The sequence below is a fragment of the Mandrillus leucophaeus genome, unplaced genomic scaffold (genome assembly GCF_000951045.1).
Source record: "Mandrillus leucophaeus isolate KB7577 unplaced genomic scaffold, Mleu.le_1.0 Scaffold127, whole genome shotgun sequence".
NCBI classification, from domain to species: domain Eukaryota; kingdom Metazoa; phylum Chordata; class Mammalia; order Primates; family Cercopithecidae; genus Mandrillus; species Mandrillus leucophaeus.
In genome coordinates, this window is record NW_012101098.1 from 2,704,596 (window position 1) to 2,727,317 (window position 22,722).

The window sequence follows — 22,722 nt, forward strand, 5'->3', positions numbered from 1 at the left end:
CCCCCCAGTCATTAGAATGACTGTATTAGAATTATTATATAAAGTTATGAGAATTGTTAATAGGCTATAACATATTGGAATATTTAAATATATTAGAATATAATAGAATAGAAAATAACCTAATTATAATGTAATAAATCATTAGGCTAATTGAAAATGAATAATTAGGCCAGGCACCATGGCTCACGCCTGTGATCCCAACACTTTGGGAGGCCGAGGTGGGTGGATCACCTGAGGTCAGGAGTTGGAGACCAGCCTGGCCAACATGGTGAAACCCCCATCTCTACTACACATACAAAAAAAGCCGGACATAGTGCCTGTAATCCCAGCTACTCGAGAGTCTGAGGCACGAGAATCACTTGAACCTGGGAGGCAGGGAGGTGGCAGTGAGCCAAGATCGCACCACCATACTCCAGCCTGGGCAACAGAGGTAAGACTCCATCTCAAAAAAAAAAAAAAAGAAAGTGAATAATTAAATGAATAACCATCTCCCAATCAAAGCCCAGTCTGCTGACCTGTGCATTTCTTGAGGCAGGGAGCTATTGATTCACAGTAGGCCTGTTTTTATTTTCCTTTTTTCTAATTAGAGTCTATTTCTGGGTGAATATTGTTTTTTCAATTTCTCAGCAGCCCTGTGTCTTTTCACATGGGTGGGTGTTTTGAGAGTTAACCAGCTTCGCTGACCCCAACTCTCCCAGGCATTCCTGTGCTCTTCCCCAGCTCTGGCCGGCTTCAGGTTGCCTGGACCACCCCAAGCCTTCTCACTGTCTCCTGCATCCCCTCCGCCTGCAGTACATTTTCCTGGAAGCAGTTGCAGGCATCCTGTCCACGCGCCCAGCAGCTGTGCCCCTCTTCCCTGGGAGCCCGCTTGTTGCTTCCTGGATGACTGGAGCAGAATCGGAAGCTTGTTACCATATGAGGTTCTGAGATGGTCTGTCTGTGGGTTGTCCACCCCCCTTAGACAACAGCCTGGCCCTTCGTCTTCCCACTGCTTTTTAAACATGCCAGGAAGCCTGACCTGTCCCCCTGCCCAAAGGCTGGCTTCCTTCCTCCCTTCTTTTTTCTTTTCTTTTCTTTTCCTCCCTCCCTCCCTCTCTCCTTCCTTCCTCTCTCCCTCCCTCCCTCCCTTTCTCTCTCTCCTTCCTCCCTTCCCTTCTTCCTTCCCTTCCCTTCTCCCTTCCTTTCCCTTCCCTTCTCCCTTCCTTTCCCTTCCCTTCTCCCTTCCCTTCCCATCTCCCTTCCCTTCTTCCTTTTCTTTCCTTTCCTCCTTTCCTTTCCTTTCCTCTCCTTTCCTCCTTTCCTCTCCTCTCCTTTCCTTTCCTTCTTCCTTTCCTTCTTCCTTTCCTTTGTGTTCCATCTCGCTCTGTCACCCAGGCTGGAGTGCAGTGGCACAATCTTGGCTCACTGTAACCTCTGCTTTCTTGACTTGCTCTGTCACCCAGGCTGGACTACAGTGGTGCAATCTTGGCTCACTGCAACCTCTGCTTCCCAGGTTCAATTCTCCTGCCTCAGCCTCCTGAGTAGCTGGGATTACAGGTGTGTGCCACCACGCCCAGCTAATTTTTGTATTTTTAGTAGAGAGGGGGTTTCACCATATTGGCCAGGCTGGTCTCAAACTCCTGACCTCAAGTGATCCACCTGCCTCAGCCTCCCAAAATGCTGGGATTACAGGCGTGAGCCACCGCGCCCGGCCAGGACTGGCCCTTTCTCTTCCATTGCACATGCAGCAGGCTCACCTGTCACCTGCTCCCACAGCCCTCTGGGGCCTCCCTGTTCTCCTGGGCCATGCCCTGTCCGATCAGCCCATCTGTTTTCTTTATACTGCTTAGCAGCTCTGAAACCATCTTGATTTTGTATGTGTTGCCTGCCTCTGAGAGCAATGCTTCCAAGCTGCTCTCCTCACCTCCTCCAACCCAGAAACTTCTGGTGGCTAGAGGGAGGGCGTTGCTGCACACGTAAGTGGAGCCGGCCTGCAGTCAGAGTCCTCCTGCTCCCTTCGCAGCCCGTGTCTGCACCTTCCCTATTCCAGCTCCATTTGATGGATTCCCACTCTTAGCAGGATCAAGTGAGGCTGTGCCTTGTCTGTTTTATTGCTTTAACTGGTTATCTCAATCTTCCACTAGGCACAGGGGAAAACATCTGTTTGGTAAAATCTGCCATGTGATTAGGAAGGAGGTCATATCATGATGCAGATTTTATTTTCATGGAACGAGACATGTTTAGGTCAGATGAAAATTGTGTGGCACATTCTGGAACAAAATCACTCATGCACTTTCCAAGGACCCAAGCTCAGCTCCGATTTCTCCCATCCTATTCTCTTTTCTCATCCATTTCCGTGTTTTTATTCTCCTAGAGAGTTTAACTCAAGAGTCAGGTAAAGCCTGGACGCGGTGGCTCATGCCTGTCTGTCATCCCAGCACTTTGGGAGACTGAGACAGAAGAATTGCTTAAGCCCAAGAGTTCAAGACCAGCCTGGGCAACGTAGTGGGACCCCATCTCTACAAAAAATAAAAATAAAACTAGCTGGGTGTGGTTGTATGTAGCTGTAGTCCCAGCTACTCAGGAGGCTGAGGTGGGAGGATTGCTTCAGCCCAGGAAGTTGAGGCTACAGTGAGCTGAGATTGCACCAGTGCACATCAGCTTGGGTAACAGAGCAAGACACTGTCTCAGAAAAAGAAAAAAAAAATCAGCTAAAGCATCAAGAACAAAACACAGGGGCACGCACGGCATAGAGCAGAGCGTAGGGTGAGAAAAAGCCCCGGGGCATCTTGTCTTAGTTATGACAGCAATGATTCTCAAAGAGGGATCCCAGAGGACTGTCGGGTTCCGGAAGTGTGTTTTAGCAGATGGGTGAGATCATTTTTCCAACGACAGATCTGAATAGTGATGAATTTTCCTCATAGGTGTCAACTAAGACAATACAGCATAGCAGACAGGGTGCAGAAGATTCTAGAGAAGGTGGAATCTCTCTGCAATGAAGCCTCTTCCATGGAGAGCGTCAGGCATTGTGCAGTGGTTCTCAAACATGCTGGCCTCGGGAACCCTTTAACACATAGCTCAGAGTTATTAACAACCCGCAGAACTTTCATTTCTGTTTGTTACAGCTGTCCACGCTGACTGCATTTGAAATTAAAGTGGGACTGAAATATAAATAAACAGAATACATAAGTAATATATATGAGAAGTTAAATAATAATCACAGAGGTGAACATAAATGGCATTTTTTAATGGAAAAAATGTGTAACCACACTTTTCTAGAATTGAAACCATTCAGGCTGGGCACGGTGGCTCACGCCTGTAATCCTAGCACTTCAGGAGGCTGAGGTGGGAGGATCACTTGAGCCCAGGAGTTGGAGGCCAGCCTGGGCGACATAGTGAGACCCCATCTCTACAAAAAATAAAATGAAATAGACCAATTGCCTGGGCTTGGTGGTGCACGCCTGTGGTCCCAGTACTTTGGGAGGCTGAGGCGGGAGGATCACTGAGGCTGAGAGGTCAAGGCTGCAGTGAGCTGTGGTCTCGCCACTGCACTCCAGCCTGGGTGACAGAGAGAAAACGTTCGTGAGGAGGTTGGCCGTGTTTTCTGAGTTTTGCGAATCTCTTAGTGTCCAGCTTTCACAAGGACTGCTGGCCTCTCCTCCCTTCATCTGCAGCCTGTCTGCTGTGCTGCATAGCGTGTTGCTGAGTTGAGGCATGGGAAGAAAATTCATCACTATTCAAAGCTGGAGTCAGAAAAACGACCTCACCCATCCCTAAATTGGGATCGGGAAGCCACCCTGGGACTGCACTTTGAGAGCCACTGCTGTGATGCCCACGCCAACGCGCCCGGGGCTATATTTTCACCCTCCACTCGGCCCCAACCCTCACACACCCCAGTGCTTGCTCCTTCCGCTTTATCTGGCCCTTGAATTCCCCTGTCTCATCTCCCACCTCACCCACCCTGGTTCATCTGAGGAGCACAGATTTTATATTTATTTATTTATTTATTATTATTATTATTATTATTTTCTTTAGAGGGACTCTCTCTCTGTCGCCCAGGCTGGAGTGCAGTGGCGTGATCTCAGCTCACTGCAGCCTCTGCCTCCTGGGTTCAAGCAGTTCTCCTGCCTCAGCCTGCCACGTAGCTGGGGTTACAGGTGCATGCCACCATGCCTGGCTAATTTTTGTATTTTTAGTAGAGATGGGGTTTCACCATGTTGGCCAGCCTGCTTTCGAACTCCTGACCTTGAGTGTTTCACCTGCCTCGGCCTCACAAAGTGCTGGGATTACAGGCATGAGCCACCACGCCTGGCCTAGATTTTAGATTTTAATCTGAAGGTATCGGGACAAGGATTTTTGAGGAAGAAGTCAAGGTGGGATGAAATTCTAGTGAAATTCTAGTGACGGCTTTCTTCTTTTCTCTAAAAGTCTCTGCCTTCCTTTTCATGAATGCATTTCCAAAGCGCCCGTCTTCCAAGGCCGGCCCCGGCCTTCAGAAGTGGGGCAGGGAGTGTGTCGGCCGATAGTTTAGGAGGGTGTTTTCCCAGCTGAGTACAAGGGAGAACATCAACTCGCAGCGCCCAGGGCATCTCTGCCTGGACCGTCCACTTTACTGGAAGATGTAGATAGGTGGAATAATTACATTCAAATTTTACTGGCAAATGATAGAGCTAGTGGCACAATTGGTGTGGTTTTTTTTTTTTTTCATTTTTCTTTTTTTTACAGAGTCTTGCTCTGTTGCCCAGTCAGGAGTGCAGTGGTGCAGTCACAGCTCAGTGCAGCCTTGACCTCCTGGGCTCAAGCAACCCCCCCACCTCTGCCTCCTGAGTAGCTGGGATGACAGGCACACGTTACTGTACCTGGCTAATTTTTAAAAAATTTTTTGTAGAGATAGGATCTTGCTATATTACCCAGGCTGATTTCAAATTCCTAGGCTCTAAGAGATCCACCTGCCTTGGCCTCCCAAAGTGCTGGGATGACAGCCGTGAGCCACTGCATGCATGAGCGTTTTTTTTTTTTTTTTTTTTCTTTTTTCTTTTGAGACAGGGTCTTGTTCTGTGTCCAGATTAGAATGCAGTGGTACAGTCATAGCTTACTGAAGCTTCGACCTCCTGGGCTCAAGCAATCCTCCTGCCTCAGCCTCTTGGGACTACAGAAGCTGTAGCTGGGAACACAGGCACACACCAGCACGTCCAGCTAATTTTTAAATGTTTTGTAGAGACGAGGTCTCACCGTGTGGTCCAGGCTGGTCTTGAACTCCTGGGCTCAAGCAATCCTCCCGCGTTGGCCTCCCCAAATGCTGGGATGACAGGCATGAGCCACTGTGCCTAGCCTGAGCGTGAATTTTTCAGGTGAAAATCTCGAGCTTGCATTCATGCTGATTAGCAGATTGTCCTTACTAGTATAGCTGTCACCACAGATCAATTTAGCTTGCTTAATAATGCCAAATTCCATATAATGAGAATTTATTCTCCACTTGGTAAGAATTGGAAGCAGTCTGTATGTTTAGAGACAGAAATTTGAGGGTTTCAGAGGGCACTGCCAGGTGTCCGGGGGAGTGCTGTTTCTCAGACACACACACACACACACACACACACACACACACACAGTCTCTGCTTTTTCTTTCGGGCAAGATCATCAGTTAGTGCTCACTTACTATTTATTTTTTTCTGCTTATTAAATACTTTTCCCATGATCTTATGTATTGTCTACTGTCCAACAGCACGTCGTTTAATATTCTCCATAAATGTTTTTAGGTATGTATGACACATTTCCTCCTGGAGTTTAATGCTCCATTCCTGTATTTGTGCATTTCCCCGATCAAGTCACACAGCTGAATGTATTCAGACAGGGTCACCACCCAAACCTAGAGAGAAACAGGAATACAAGTCCCCCAACTACTGTTACAGAGAACGCTGCGGGTGGGTGAGGGAGGACGGGCTCGGGAGGTTGTTCACGTCTGAGGCGGCAGCGTTGACGCAGATCGGACACGCAGATCTGACGAGTGTCCGTACTCAGAGCTCTGCTTTCCAGCCTGGCCTGGGTGGTTTATCAGTATGTTGTGGTGGCTCGTAACTCCAGAACCAGCGGACCAAAGAGAGATGCTATTGGAAAAGTCACCTTCTTGCTAAAGTGCAAAATGAGCAACTGAAATGTTATTTAAGAAGGAAGAAATGCTGTGTTAAGGCCACATCGCACACACCTAATCATTTACCTTTCTCTAGTATCTTTCATTTCCTCATGTAACCCACCCCCACTTCTCTGTCACCTCTGCCATTGATTTTCATTTTTGTACTTTGTATTTCTCCTCTTTGTTTTCCTTTGAATTTTTCTTCACTGCAGTGTATTGGACAGATCATGTGTGTAGTTCTACATGTGAATGTCCTGGCACTGCTGTTAGAAACTACCACAGACTGGAAGGTTTAAACAAGAGAATTTTATCCTCTCCTAGTCCTGGAGACCAGAAGTTTGAGATCAAAGTGCCTCAGGACTGCGCTCCAGGGAAGGATCCTTCCTGCCTCTCCCAGCTCCTGGGGGCTCCAGGCATCCCTGGGCTTGTGGCCACATCACTCCAGTCTCTGCCTCCACCTTCATGTGGCCTTCTCCTCTATGTCTCTGTCTCCCCTTCAGTCTCTTAGAAGGAAGGACACCTGTCATTGGATTTAGGGCCACCGTAATCCAGGACGATCTCATCTCAAGATCCTTCAATTGATCACATCTGCAAAGACCCTGTTGCCAAATAAGGTCTCATTCCAGGTCTGGGCATTAGGATGTGGACGGATCTTTCTGAAGGCCACAGTTCAGTCCACTACAGGTGTATCCAGTTCCCTCTGGAGGCTTTAGGGGAGGATCCTCCCTGCCTCTCCCCGCTCCTGGGGGCTCTAGGAGTCCCTGGGCTTGTGGCCGCTTCACTGCATCTCTGCCTCTGTCCCCATGTGGCCTTCTCCTCTGTGTGTGTGCCTCCTCTTCAGTCTCTTACGATGATACCTGTCATTGGATTTGGACCTACCCTATTCTAGGATGATGTCATCTGAAGCTCCTCGAGTTAATTCTATCTGCAAAGACCCTATTTCCCAATAAGGTCCCATTCACAGGCTGGTGGGGCAGGATCACAGATGGAACTTTCTGGAGACCTCTCCTTCCACCCACTCCACTGAATTTCGTTAAGGTCAGGAAGTGATTTGGAATCTACAAGAGAATTATTTTTGCTCATTGGCATTTCTGATCATCAGTGAGGGTATCATTTGAAAGCTCCATTTTGTAAGGTATTTCCATTGCTAGAATACCTGAATTGGAGTATCTAAGTCAAAAGAAGCTAAATAGAAAACATGACTTTGAGCCAATATGAGTCTCTGCCCTGGTCAGTATGAGAAAATCTCAGAAGTACAACTTGTGCCTCGGACATGTAGGTGTGTAGTATACACTTACTGGTGGATGATGTGGTTTGGCTTTGTGTCCCCACCCAAATCTCATGTTTAAATGTAGTCCCCAGTGTTGGAGGCGGGACCTGGTGAGAGGTGGTTGGATCATGGGAGTGGTTTCTGATGGTTTAGCAACATTGCCCTAGTACTGTCTCGTGAGAGTTCTCAGGAGATCTGATGGTTTTAAAGTGTAGTACTTCCTCCTTTGCTCGCTGTCACTTATCTGCCACCAGGTAAATGTGCCCTGCTTCCCCTTCGCCTTCCGCCATGATTTGTAAGTTTCCTCAGGCCTCCCCAGCCATGCGGGACTGAGAGTCAATTAAATCTCTTTTTCTTTCTTTCATTTTTCTTCTTCTTCTTCTTTTTTTTTTTTTTTTTTTTGAGCCGGAGTCTCGCTCTGTCACCCAGGCTAGCGTACAGTGGCACTATCTCGGCTCTCTGCGAGCTCTTCCTCCTGGGTTCACGCCATTCTCCTGCCTCAGCCTCCTGAGTAGCTGGGACTACAAGCGCCCGCTGCCTCGCCCAGCTAATTTTTTGTATTTTTAGTAGAGACGGGGTTTCACCATGTTAGCCAGGATGGTCTCGATCTCCTTGACCTCGTGATCTGCCTGCCTTGGCTTCCCAAAGTGCTGGGATTACAGGTATGAGCCACTGTGCCTGGCCTAAATCTCTTTTCTTTATAAATTACCCAGTCTCAGGTAGTTCTTTATAGCAGACTGCAAATGGACTAATACAGTTGACTTCTAGGTGTTCTTGGATTTATCTTGGTCTTTGCAGTTTTAAGTATATATGTTTTTTAGTTTATTTCACATATTTCTAAAATTTCTAGATATTACTAAAGTCTGTTGGTTTCTGCAGCAGGACTGCAATCTTTTTACTACAGTCAACAAAGCATAGCATGACAATCTTGTTTTCACACCCGCACCGCTATTTTCAAGGCTGTATTTGCATGTATTTCTGTCTTTTTCCTGGTCTTCAGGGGTCAAGAAATGGTTTTCTTGGGGCAAAGAGCTTTGGTCAGCTTTGCAGACCACCCAGTCTCAGTTACAAATACAGACTCTGCTCCTGCACCTTGAAAGTAGTCACATAGTGAGACCGCATCCCTATAGAAAGTCAAAAAATTAGCCAGGCATGGTGGCACACACCAGTGGTCCCCGCTACATGGGAGGCTGAGGTGGGAGGATGGCCTCCTGGGGGAGTTCAAGGCTACAGTGAGCTATTATTGCACCACTGCACTCCAGCCTGGGTGACAGAGTCAAACCTTGTCTCACAAAAAAGAAAAATATGATAAACTCGGGCTCTTTCATTGGCCTATACACATTTATTGATCACCTGTTACTTGCCACATACTGTTCCGTGAATGAGGAGTATAAAGAAATTCAGTGATGGGTGTGGTGACTCACATCTGTAGTCCCATTACTTTGGAAGGCTGAAGTGGGAGGATCACTTGAGCCCAGGAGTTTGAGACCAGCTTGGGCAACACAGTGAGACTTCGTCTCTACCAAAAGTTAAAAAAAAAAAAAAAAAAAAATCAGCCTGGTATGGTGGTGTGCACCTGTAGCCCCAGCTGCTCAGGACGCTGACGTGGGAGCATAGCTTGAGCCCTGGAGGTCAAGGCTCAGTGCAGTGAGCCAGGATCACGCTGCGGTACTCCAGCCTGGAGGCAACAGAGCAAGACCTGTCTCAAAAAAAAAGTAGTTCACTGACGTTCACTTGCAGTTTATTGAGGGTGCCTTATAGTGCCGTGCAAGCCGGCTCAGTACCGAGCTCTCCAAGGCAGGACATATCAGGTACTGCTTGTGCTGTAGACTGAAGGAAGCCTCGAGAAAGGTGTCCTGTTCTTGGCCATAGTGGCGTATTTACCACTGTAAACTTTAACAATTATTTTACATTTTATTTCATTTATGTACTCCGTCTCGCTCTGTCACCCAGGCTGGAGTGCAGTGGCACGATCTCAGCTCACCGCAACCTCTGCCTCTCAGGTTCAAGCCATTCTTCTGCTGCAGCCTCCTGAGTAGCTGAGATTACAAGCACCGGCGACCATGCCCAGCGAATTTTTGTATTTTTAGTAGAGACGGGTTTCACCATGTTGGCCAGGCTGGTCTGGAACTCCTGACCTCAAGTAACCTGCCCGCCTCAGCCTTTCAAAGTGCTGGGATTGCAGGCATGAGCCTCAGCGTCCGGCCTATATTTTACTTTATGTTATGTTATGTTACTTTATGTTATGACAAGGTCTCACTCTGTCACCCAGGCTGGAGTGTGGTGATGTGATCACCGCTCACTGCAGCCTTGACCTCCTGTGCTCAAGCGATTCTCCCCTGTCAGCCTCCCAGGTAGCTGGGACTACATGTGTGCACCACCACACTCAGCTAAATTTTTTTTTTTAAGGACTGGGTTTTGCCGTATTTCCCAGGCTTATTTTATTTTTTAAATTGACACATAGTAATTGTATATATTCATGGGGTACACAGTGATGCTTTGATACAAAGAATGGAGTAATCAGATCAGGGTTAATTAGCATATCCATCATTTCAATTATTTGCCATTTCTTTGTGTTAGGAACATTGAATATCCTGTATCTATTTGAAACTGTACGACATTTTATTGCTAATTATGGTCACCCTACAAGGCTATAGAACACTGGAACATATTCCTCCTATCTTATATCCTTTAACAAACCTCTCCCTATCTCTCCCTTCTTCCCTTCCCAGAATCTAGTATCCTCTGTTCTTCTTCATCCTTTCAGGAGATTAGCTTTTTATAGCTTTCATGTATGAGTAAGCACAAGTACTGTTTAATGTTCTTTTCCTGGCTTATTTCACCTAACGTAACGTCCTCCAGTTTCATCCGTGTTGCTGCCAATCAGAGGATTTTATTCCTTTTCATGGCTGAATAGTATTCTACTGTGTGTAGATAGCACCTTTTCTTTACTGTCTGCTCATCTGCTGGTGGACACCTAGGTTGATTCCCTATCTTGGCTGTTGTGAATAGTGCTGCGGTAAACATGGGCGTGCCGATGTCTCTCCGATATCATGGCTTCCTTTCCTCTGAACAGATACCTAGTAATGTGATGGCCGGGTCATGTGGGAGTTCCATTTCTAGTTTTTGGAGGAACCTCCATACTCTTCTCTATGGTGGCTCTACTAGTTTACATTCCCACCAGCGTTGCATGAGAGTTCCCTTTCTAGCCAGGCACGGTGGCTCATGCTGGTAATCCCAGCACTTCGGGAGACCAAGCTGGGTGGATCACTTGAGCCCAGGACTTCAAGACCAGCCTAGGCAACATGGTGAACCCCCCGCCCCCTCCAAAAAGTACAAAAATTAGCCAGTGTGATGGTGGGCGCCTGTGGTCCCAGCTACTTGGAAGGCCGAGGCAGGTCGATCGCTTGAGCCTGGGAGGCAGAGGTTGCAGTGAGCTGAGATTGCACCGCTGCACTACAGCCTGGGAGACAGGGCGAGATCCTGTCTTAAAAAAAAAAAAAAAAAGAGTTCTCTTTTCTCCACACCCTCACCAGCACTTGTTATTTTTGTGTGTATGTGTCTTTTTTTTTTTTTCTGAGACAGAGTTTCACTCTTGTTGCCCAGGTTGGAGTGCAATGCTATGATCTTGGCTCACTGCAACCTCCACCTTCCGGGTTCAAGTGATTCTTCTGCCTCAGCCTCCTGGGTAGCTGGGATTTCAGACGCGTGCCACCATGCCTGGCTAATTTTTGTAATTTTAGTAGAGATGGGGTTTTACCATGTCGGCTAGACTGCTCTCAAACTCCTGACTTCAGGTTATCTACCCGCCTCGGCCTCCCAAAGTACTGGGATTACAGTGTCTTTTTGGTAATGGCCATCTTAACTGGGTTGAGATGATTGTTACCTCATTGAGGTTTTGATTTGCATTTCTCTGGTGATTAGTGACACTTAGCATTTTTTTCATATACCTATTGGCCTTTTCCATGTCTTCTTTTGAGAAATGTCTGTGAAGACCACTTGTCCATTTTTTAATTGGACTGCTTATCTTTTCGCTGTTGAGACGTTTGAGTTCCACGCTTGGTCACGGTGGTGGATTCACCCCGGTAAACATAAGAGAGCATTTCCGTCCAGTGTTTAGTGCACAGTTAAGGAATGGGCTGGTGGTCCCTCTGAATAAGATGCTCAAAGGAGTTGCCTTCTACCTCAAAGGAGTTGCCTTCTGCCTCTCAAATGGTCTTTATATTCTCTCCAAGGGAGCTTCCCTTACATCGGGCTGTGGCACACGATGCCTTGCCTCTTAGAACCATCTGAGTGTCACGTGCTTTCAGATCGTGACAACTTCAGTGTGCGGGCAAGAGTACATGTGAAATAAATTATCTTCTGCCTGTGTTAAGCAGAAATAGCTATCTTTACAAAGCAGGGATTTTTTTCCATGCTTACTCACCACTAAAAATACATGTTTGTTTTTCTAACAGGTTTCCTCCATTTTTTGATGACAACCCGTTTGGCATTTATCAGAAAATTCTGGCAGGCAAAATAGATTTCCCCAGACATTTGGATTTCCATGTAAAGTAAGTAAACCGTTTGCCTCGTCATGGGGTGTGTTTATTTTTAAAGTGTCTAAAATCACCATGAAAACACGCACTCAGCAGGATACCATATTGTGGTATTAAATGTGCTGCGCATAAACTATTTTGGACAGTTGTCTTTTCCACAAGAAAAGAAAAAGATTTTAAGTATTCTACTTTAATGATAACTTCACATTTTAATGAGTCTTGGCTGTATTTTATTCTTTTGGTGATATGTTATATTTAAAATGAGCCAATGAATGAGTTTGTCGTCGTATTTTATGAGAGAGCAGTTTTGGAATTTGACAAGAAGGATCCTAGTTCTGTGGCTAGCAGAACTGTTGATGGGTTTAGCAGAGTTTTATCCTTTCTCTCCGGCTTAAATTATGCTCAACCTCTAAGCCCTTTTTAACGTCAACATTTTCAGTTCTGAGCATGTTGCTTTACGAACATTTATATAGTTGCTGGATATTGGCAACTTTGGATGCACATTTTATTAAGGTTGTGGCAGTAGGGAGAAAAGATACTTTGTTAAATATAAGAATGCTTTTGGTTTTCTGGCTACCTTACCCAATCGGGTCACCTGGTAGCCATTTTTACTGCAATAAGCACTGATTTCTGTTTGTTTCACTGTATTTTTCAGATGAGTTAATGGGTGCACCAGCCCCCTGGGCACAAACTAGAGCTGAATGCATCTAGTTGAGAATTAAACTTTTATTTTCCATGGCCTATTTTCTTGTGAGCCAGTGGAAGTTCAGTTTGGAGAAGACTTATTTCAGGGCGACGGACCAGGTTGTTTTGAATATGCCCCTTATGGGGCCACTGGCTACGTTCAGTTGAGTTTCTTGGTGGCGAATGCACCCTATCCTAACCAGAGGTTCTTAGTCTGAACAGAAGATAAGGTCGTGTTTTATTGGCTTGAGCTTGTGTTGTGTTTGACACACTAGAGGCAGGTTTTAAAAGACTTTAGCAAGAAAACGAGGCTCCGCTTAACAATGAATCGCCTAGAAGGAACACCCTGTCCAGTGAATGGTAAGACAGGGAGGTGTCAGGGGAAACAGCACCTCAGAAGCCAACTGCTCTGGAAGGAAATAGAAAGGATTGTGTAGAACCTGTCTCTCAGGCCCCAAATCCATCTGAGTCGAGTGACATTATATCAAGTGGATGGCAAAGCACTTTTATGATCGAGTTTGGTAAGGTGAGGTGCTCATGCCTGTGATCCCAGCACTTCAGGAGGCTTACTTGGGGCCAGTCTAATAGTTTGAGGCCAGCCTGGACAATGTAGCAAGACCCCATGTCTACAAAAAAATTCAAAAATTAGCTGGGCATGATAGCATGTGCCTGTAGTCCCAGCTACTAGGGAGGCTGAGATGGGAGGACTGCTTGAGCCCAGGAAGTTGAGGCTGCAGTGACCTGTGATTGCACTGCTACACCTGTCTCTTATACACATCTAGATGTGTATAAGAGACAGGTAGAGAGGTTTCCAATGTCCTGTGGAAACAAACAAACAAAGGAATTGCAAAAATAGAACACACCAGAAGCATAATCAAAGTCTGGACTCTTGCCACTTTTCCTTCTTTCTCTCCTAGAGAGTAGAGAACCAGCGGTGACCATCTTGGTACTGTCTGATCTAACATCCCTCTCTTTATGTAGCTCCCAGCCCCTTCCAGTGTTCCCCACAATGCCCCTGTCTCTTTACATACCCAGTGCGGGTCCACCAAGAGCAGGAACAGTGGTAGTTGAGTAAAACTCCGTTTCTTTCCATTATTTGTTAAATCTTCTCAAATTGACTGAGAAGCAAGACCTCAGTGACTCATATCTTTCCTTTTATTTTTTGGTAGAGATGGCTATGGGGGTCTTGCTGCATTGCCTAGGCTGCTTTTGAACTCCTGGGCTCAACTGATCCTCCTGCCTTGTCCTCCCCAAGTGTGGGGATTACAGGCGTGAGCCACTGCACCTGGCCTTAATGATGCATTTTCTTATCCAAATCACTGTTCCTGGTTGGCCGTGATGCTAGAATTTTGATTCTCAGCTTCTTAAAGTCGTATGTTGGTTCCTGCAACTTTTATCATTTGACCGGGTAAACATGTCGCCTGGGCAAATGGCATGTCAGGATTGACATTTCTTATAGAAAGAAATATCATTTAAAAGAAGACACCAAAACAAAGCTCTGGGACTTGTTGCCAGTTCAGTAGAGGTATTATCTGCCGGGGGTTTTTTCATGCCTGAAAGTACCTGCATCTGAGAGGAGCCAGCTGGTGCCAGGATCAGAAATAAAATTTAGAATTTTGGCTATAGTGCATCAAAAGAGTGCCGGCAGATGTGTCGCTTATCCTGGGGTCAAGGGACCCATCTACAGCTGTGGACACTTCTGTTGTTCCTTTATAGGGCTTTGCGTCTTCGGGGGCCCCTTCCCATCCACACTCTTTACTTTCTAGACTCTGCTTTATAAGAGTTTGCTTTGGTATTTTACTTTTTTTTGTTTTTTTTTTAAGAGGTGGATGTCTTGCTCTGTCACCCAGGCTAGAGTGCAGTGGCACAATCATAGCTCACTTCAGCCTCGACGTCCTGGGCTCAAATGATGCTCCCACCTCAGCCTCCCGAGTAACTGGTGCTACAGTCGTGCACCACCATGTCTGGCCGATGTTTTGATTTTTTGTAGAGACGGGGGCCTTACTATGTTGCCCATGCTGGTCTCGAACTCTTGGTCTCAAGTGATCTTCCCACTTCAACCCCCTGCATAGCTGGGATTACAAGCCACTGTGCCCTGTATTTTAAATAAATCTTCATTTTCTTACATGCCAAACACCAAAAGAATTAAAAAAAAATTCAAGGTCATCAAACACTTTGTTTTCTTACATGCCAGACACACACACACACACACACACACACACACACACAAATTGAAATTTATCAAGGTGATCACCAAAACATTCTGAAATAAACATAGGGCTTTTTTTTCCACTATAATTTACATCACTGCCTGCCCCATTAGTGTACACACTTAAAGGTGATTGGACTGGGATTATAAGAAAACAGGTTTATTTAAAATATAAAAGCATAAATAAACCTTTCTTATAATCCCACTCCAGTGAGCTTTAAGTTTAAGTGTGTGTGATAAGGGGGCAGGCAGTGGTGTAAATCATATGAGGAAAAAGCCCCACATTTATTTGGGAATGTTTTGGGGGTATAGCATTTGATGACCTTGATTTTTATTTGGCAGAGGGGAGCATGTCAAAATAATGAAGGAGAAACTCACTAAGTAGTGGAAAGGTTTGTAACTTTTCGGTGATTTTTTTATATTCCCCACCCTGCTCAAAGCTTTTCAGCCTTGCAGGATGGATACAAAATCCCAGCCTCAGGTGGGCGGACAGATGGTCTCTGAGGTTTACTTAGAGGCAAAGAAACAGTGAAGTCTGACAAGCATCCCATTGTAATTGAGAAAGCATGGTGGCAGGAATTTCCGATCAGACAGGACTGGTGAGATTCACAGTCTAGATGGTGGAGTCTGACCCTGGGACGTCACCTGGCTTGTCAGAGTCTGCAGTCCGTCACCGAACCTGGGAGTGGCCCAGTCCAAGTTCATGCTACTTTCCCTGGGACGTAGTTTATGCCAGGAAAGCCTAGATGCTTACACCGGGGTCGTGGGTATTGGATTGTTTGGGGGGACTTCAATATATTATATTATTATTTCATGTTATATATATTATTATACATAATGTACTCTGTGTATTATATGTGTACATGCAGACACACGTGATCATTTCCACTTCCATAAATATGCATCTTAAAACTCGCCTAATCTACTAGAAGTCTTCAACATCATCTCTAACTACCCATCCTAATTGAACCAGCTTGCTGCTGCTGCTGTTGTTTGTTTGTTTGTTTGTTTTGAGACTGAATGTAGCTCTGTCACCCAGGCTGGAGTGCAGTGGCTCAGTCTCAGCTCACTGCAACCTTCACCTCCTGTGTTCAAGCAGTTCTTGTGCCTCAGCCTCTCAGGTAGCTGGGACCACAGTCATGTGCCAGCATGCCCAGCTAAAGTTTTTGTTTTTTGTAGAGATGGGGTTTCACCATGTTGGCCAGGCTGGTCTCAAACTCCTGACGTCAAGTGTTCCACACGCCTTGGCCTCCCAAAGTGCTGGTATTACAGGTGTGAGCCAGTGTGCCCAGCCTCCCAGCTTGCTGTATTTCTGACATGGTCTGTTATTTAAAAAGGAAGATTACAAGTGAAGAAGCAGACTTAGGAGACTCATCCTAATGTGTGTGCTTATGGGAAAGCCAGCCTTTTACAACAGGAATCCCATCAGTAAGCAGACCCCCAGGGCAGCGTGTGACTGTTGATGCTGGTGAAAGCAGATGTCTTCTATTTTGCAGGGACAGCCTGACAGGCATGTTTACGTTAAGTGTCTGAATCCTCCCTGCAGGCACATACAAATTTCACCCTTTTCTACTCAAAGGGGTAGTTTCTTGACAAAGATGTAATCAACCCCCTTCCCTTAGCTTCAGCCATGCAGGGGGCAACCCAGCCTTGCATAGGTTATTTAAGAGCCGGTGATGGTAGGAAATAAGCACTAGAAAATGTTTTGCTAAAATGGAAATGAACCGTGGTCCTCGGAGTGGGTAGACCTTATCTCTGTTGCCGTGCTGCGTTTGCTGATGTGGATATCTAATCTGTGCACTTTTTCTTTTTTTTTGTCTCCTTCCTCTACACAGAGACCTCATTAAGAAACTGCTCGTGGTTGACAGAACAAGGCGATTAGGAAACATGAAGGTCAGTATTTGATCCCATAGGTATTCAGTGGTACCCGATGTGCGTGTCTGCCGTCTGACACCCATATTGACATGTGCAGATATAAACCAAGGTTTAGCGGTTGGATTTAATCACTGCCCAAATGTCAGATCTGGTGCTTTATTTATTTATTTTTTATTTTACTTGAAACTGCCAGGAAAGATCTATCAAATCTGAGTTTCTGGGCACACAACGTCAAACTGGGTCTACACTGTATCTCCCCTCCCCTCAAGCAAGGTAATAGAGCAGTAACAATTTCTAAGTTATTACTCATTATTTTGTTTACTTATTTATTTTATTTTTTAAACAGCTTTACGGAGCGTGAACTCACACGCCTTGCAATTTACCCATCTAAAATGTGCAATTCAGTGGCTTTTAGTATACACACGATTATGTACAGCCAGCCCCATGGTTAATCTTAGAACATTTTCATGAGCTCAAAAAAGAAACCCTGCACCCTTCAGCTATCACTGTGCTGCTTTCTTTCATCCTCTCTTACCCTGAGCCAGCGGTCCCCAACCTTTCTGGCACCAGGGGCCAGTTTTGTGGAAGACAATTTTTCCACAGACCACACAACCTAAATCCCTCACATGCGCAGTTCACAACAGGGTGTGTGCTCCTATGAGAATCTAATGCCACCGCTGATCTGACAGGAGGCGGAGCTCAGGTGCTAACGCCAGTCATGGGGAGCAGCCGTCAATACAGGTGAAGCTTCGCTCACCTGCCTGCTGCTCACCTCCTGCTGTGTGGCCCATTTTGGTTCCTCATAGGCCATGGACCACTACCAGTTTGTGGCCCAGGGGTTGGGGACCCCGACCCTAAGCAGCCACTAATCCACTGACTTTCTCTGTAGGGTTCGGGATTCTGGGCTCTGCTAAAAATGGCCCTGCTGAACATGGAATTGTACAAAATGTAAGCTTTTGCGTCTGACTTCTTTCTCTGAGCAGATGTCTTCAAGGTTCATCCAGGCTATAGCCTGTGTCAGGGCTTCCTTCCTTTTCATGACCACATAGTGTGCGATTGTGTGGGCAGACCTTGTTTTGTTTATCCGTTCATCCATGGACGGACACCTGGGCTGTTTCCACCTTTTGGCTCTTGTGAGTAGTTCCGCCATGGACATGGGAGTATATGTTTTATGTGCGCAAGTGATGATTTTAAAAGTTGTGCGTCAGGTATGATTTCCACAAACTTTTTGTGTGGAGGCAAATGCATAATTGACAAACAGACTGTTCTGTAAGTAGTATCATACCTTATATGCAAGTTTTGGCATCCCTGAATTTGATAGAATTCATGAACTTTTTGTTGGCTATTTCTAGCTCTGGACAACCTTGGAGGGACTTATACTTGGAGGAACTTCCATATATGTCTTGACCCTGTAAATTACAGTCTGGGGAGACACAGTACACCAGGATGTGAGGCTTGGACCACTGGGCTCTCTTGGGGCCCTCTGTGTGGTTTAGGAGTCTCCAGTGGCTGCCATAACAATGGTCCACAAACTAGGGGCTTAGCAGGAGTTTATGCTCTCCCCATCCTGGAGAGCAGCAGTCTGAGATCACGGTGTCTCAGGCCTCCAGAGGCTCTAGGGGAGGATCCTTCCTGCCTCTCCCAGCCCCTGGGTGCTCCAGGCATCCCTGGGCTTGTGGTCGCATCACTCTAGTCTCTGTCTTTTTCTTCACGTGACCTTCTCCTCTGTGTCTGTGTCTCCTCTTCTGTCTCTCAGAAAGATGCCCGTCACTGGGTTTCGGGCCACCCTAATGCAGGATTATCTCTTCTCAAGAGCCTTCCCTTAATTACATTTACAAAGACCCTCTTTGCATGTAGGGTTCCATTCCCAGGTACTGGGAGTCAGGACATGGCCATATATTTTGGGGGCCACTGCCCAATGTGTGATAATTGTGTCTGCTTCCTGCCGGAGGCTCTAGGGGGGGTCCTTCCTGCCTCTCCCAGCTCCTGGGGGCTCCAGGCATCCCTGGGCTTGTGGCTGCATCACTGCAGTCTCTACTTCCATTTTCACATGGCCTTCTCCACTGTGTTTGTGTCTCCTCTTCTGTCTCTTATGAGGACACCTGTCACTGGATTTAGGGCCCACCCTACTCCAGGATGATGTCATCTCGAGAACTTTAATTTAGTTACATCTGCAAAGACCCTATTTCCAAATTAAGTGATATTCACAGGCACTGGGGGATAGGACATGCACGTATCTATTTGAGGGACATTGTTCACCCGGTAACTGTAGTCAAGCTTCTGTCCTTTACATTATTTGTAGACAGGGGCCGATACCTTCAGGTCTCCAAGGAGCCTGTCCAGCCAGGTTGCACGGTGTGGATTCATCTGTACCACGGCTCTTCATAAAAGTGGATGGGTCCTGTGTTAATGCCACAGCCATTTGGAAAAGAGCTGGGTCTCTTGCCAGGACTGCAGGGAATTACAGATGACCCATATCTAGAATCTGCTGGGAATGGCATAGTGACCGTTATAGGTACCTTCCGAGGGGGAAGAACAAGTTTCCCAACCAAAGGAATTGGGGAAAAGCTCACGAACTCTCAAACTAGGTCTTAAAGTCTAGTTAAAGCTTCCTGATATGGAGATAAACTGAAAGAAACTCAAGAAAACACTTTATTTTTTTTTAATTAACACATGAAAATGGTTTTATTTATCATGTACAACATGAAGTTTTGAAATATGCACCCATTGTGGAATGGGTCCATTGAGTTCATTAACATATGCATTACCTCACATAATTACCATTTATTTGTGGTGAGAACACTTAAGATCTATTCTGAAAAAAATTGTTTTTAAGAGATGGGGTCTCGATGTGTTGGCCAGGCTAGTCTCGAACTCCTGAGCTCAAGTGATCTGCCCGCGTCAGCCTCACAAAGTGCTAGGATTATAGGCAAGAGCCACTGCACCCGGCAAAATCTACTCTTCTAGAGATTCCTGAGAGTCCATCATTAGTTATAGTCACCGAGCTGTGCAAGCGACCGACTGAACTTGTTCCTCCTGTCTCACTCACTCTTTGTCTCTTTTGACCAATGACTTCCCATCTCAGCCCCTTCCCAGCCCCTGGTATCCGCCATTCTACTCTCTGCTTCTATGAATTCAACTTTTTTAGATTTCCCATGTAAGTGAGATTAGGTGGTATTTATCTATCTCTACCTGGCTTATTTCTCTCTCTCTTTTTTTTTTTTTTTTGAGACAGAGCCTTGCTGTATTACCCAGGCTGGAGTACAGTAGCACAATCTCTGCTCACTGCAACCTCCACCTCCTGGGTTCAAGAGATTCTCCTGCATCAGCCTTCCAAGTAGTTGGGATTACAGGTGCCCGCCACGCCCAGTTAATTTTTGTATTTTTGGGTACAGACGGGGTTGCACCATGTTGGCCAGGCTGGTCGTGAATTCCTGACCTCAAGTGATCTATCTGCCTCAGCCTCCCGAAGTGTTGGAATTACAGGCGTGAGCCACCATGCCTGGACCTTATTTCTCTTAATATAATATCCTCCAGGTTGATGCATATTTTTGAAAATGACCACATTTCCCTCCTTTTCCTGGCTGAATAGTACTCCATGGTGTATATATAACACGTTTTCTTTATCCACTCCCCTCTTGATGGGCACATAGGTTGATTCCATATCTTGGTGTTGTGAATTGTGGTGCAGTGAGCATGGGGGTGCACAGATCTCTTTGATATACTCATTTTTTTTTTCCTTTGGGTATGTATCCAGTAGTGGGATTGCTTGAGCCTCTCGTAGTTCTATTTTTAGTTTGTCAGGGATGAAACTGTCTGATTAAAATGAAAGTATGTTCCTGGGTAGCCCCTGGTCTATGGGTGCCCTAGAGAGGGACACTTACTCTTTTTCCCACTCTGACCGCCTCTCCATCCTCGGCTGCACTGCCATCCTCAGCCTACGTGTATCACTGCGTTCCCAGGCAGTTGTCATTACTCCCTGTGGCCTTCCCGCCACTGACTTTCCCCACAATCCCTCCTCTTCCCTAGGAAGAAGGGTCTGTCATTCATAGCCTGGAGCCCCAGGGCCTTAACTTGGTTAAGAACTTCCAGATTCTTCTCATCCCTTGCTTCTCATCTGATGATTCCGTGGTCTTCCCCGTGAACCCTCATGCAGCCAGGATGGATGAGCCACCTGCTGCCGTACCTGTCACCGTCGCACCTTGCTGTTCTTCTCTCTTCGCTTGGCACCTCTTCATTCGGGGATCTTCCCTTCTTCTTCTGGAACCACATCCATTCTGTTGAACTCCTTCATCCTCTGTGGACGCTGCTGTGCCCTGCACGCTTGGAAAATCCCCAGCATGCTCCTTTTTTTAATATTAGCTGGACTTATACATGCACATGCATCTGCACACACACTTTATAGATATAAAATAAAATATAGAGAGATTTATATACAAATTTATTTATAAAATATAAAGTATGTGTATCTATACACACACATTGCATTTTTATACACTTTATATACAAACCAGCATAAAAAAGTCAAAGGAATACAGATTTATCTATACATTATTTAAATAGATAATTATACATATATGTAGATAGATTATATTTTATGTAATACTGATATATATCTATATAAATATATAGTATATGTAGATACTTAGAAATAAATATAAATATATATGTATTTAGAAATAAGTAAAAATCTATATAATAAAGATATATACATATAAATACATAGATTTATAATATAGGTATGTAGATACAATATAAAGTGTGATGCTGGGCGCAGTGGCTCACGCCTGTAATCCCAACACTTTGGCAGGGAGGCAGGCTGATCACCTGAGGTCAGGAGTTTGAGACCAGCCTGGCCAACATGGTGAAACCCCGTCTTTACTAAAAATACAAAAATTAGCCGAGTGTGGTGGTGGGTGCCTGTAATCCCGGCTACTTGGGAGGCTGAGGCAGGAGAATTGCTTGAACCCGGGAGGCAGAGGTTGCAGTGAGCCAAGAGCACGCCATTGCACTCCAGCCTGGGCAATAAGAGCTCAACTCCGTCTCAAATTAAGCAAATAATAATATAAAGTGTGTATACCTATATATAGATATATTGCATTTTTTTTTGAGATGGAGTCTTACTCTGTCTCCCAGGCTGGAGTGCAGTGATGTGATCTTGGCTCACTGCAACTTCCACCTCCCAGGATCAAGCGATTCTCCTGCCTCAACCTCCTGAGTAGCTGGAATTACATGCACTTGCCACCACACCTAGCTAATTTTTGTAATTTTTTTTTCATAGAGACGGGGTTTCACCATGTTGGCCAGGCTGATCTCGAAGTCCTGACCTCAAGTGATCTGCCCACCTTGGCCTCCCAAAGTGCTGGGATTGTAGGCATGAGCCACTGCAACTAGCCAGACACATTGAATTTTTATACACTTTATGTACAAGCTAACATACAAAAAACTCAAAGGAATATATTTATCTATACATCATGTAAATAGATAAGTGTATATATATATATTTATCTATAAATTACATATATTTATAAATATCCATATATAGTATATATTTAGCAATATATAAATAAAATATAGCTATATATTTAGAAATATATAAATATATGTATATGTAGATCTGTATAATATAGATCTGTAGGTATCAGTATATAGCTATATATAATGTAATAAATATATAATATAGGTATGTACATATAAAGTGTGTATATCTCTCTACAGAGACATTGCATTTTTATATACTTTATATACCAACTAGCATACAAAAAAGTCAAAGGAATATAGATTTGTCTATACCTTATATAAATAGATAATTATATATACAGATTTATCTATAAATTATATATAATGTTTATATAAAATATATAGCATAGCTATTTGGAAATACATAAATGTATATAAATCTATATATATTTAGAAATATATGCAAATAATAAATGTATATGTAAATATGTATAATATAGCTATATAGCTATGTATCAATATATGGCTGTATATAAATATATAATATAGGTATATAGATATAATATAAAGTATGTAT

At 45.0% G+C, this 22,722-nt stretch overlaps 1 protein-coding gene across 1 annotated transcript in view; it reads left to right on the forward strand.

The window, feature by feature from the left end:
* Positions 1-22,722, forward strand: part of PRKX (protein kinase, X-linked) — a 116,974-nt gene that overhangs the window by 79,049 nt on the left and 15,203 nt on the right. The window contains exons 5-6 of the mRNA XM_011972106.1: positions 11,837-11,932; positions 16,646-16,703. Of these exons, the coding sequence (XP_011827496.1) occupies positions 11,837-11,932; positions 16,646-16,703 (154 nt within the window). The remainder of the gene's footprint in view (positions 1-11,836; positions 11,933-16,645; positions 16,704-22,722) is intronic.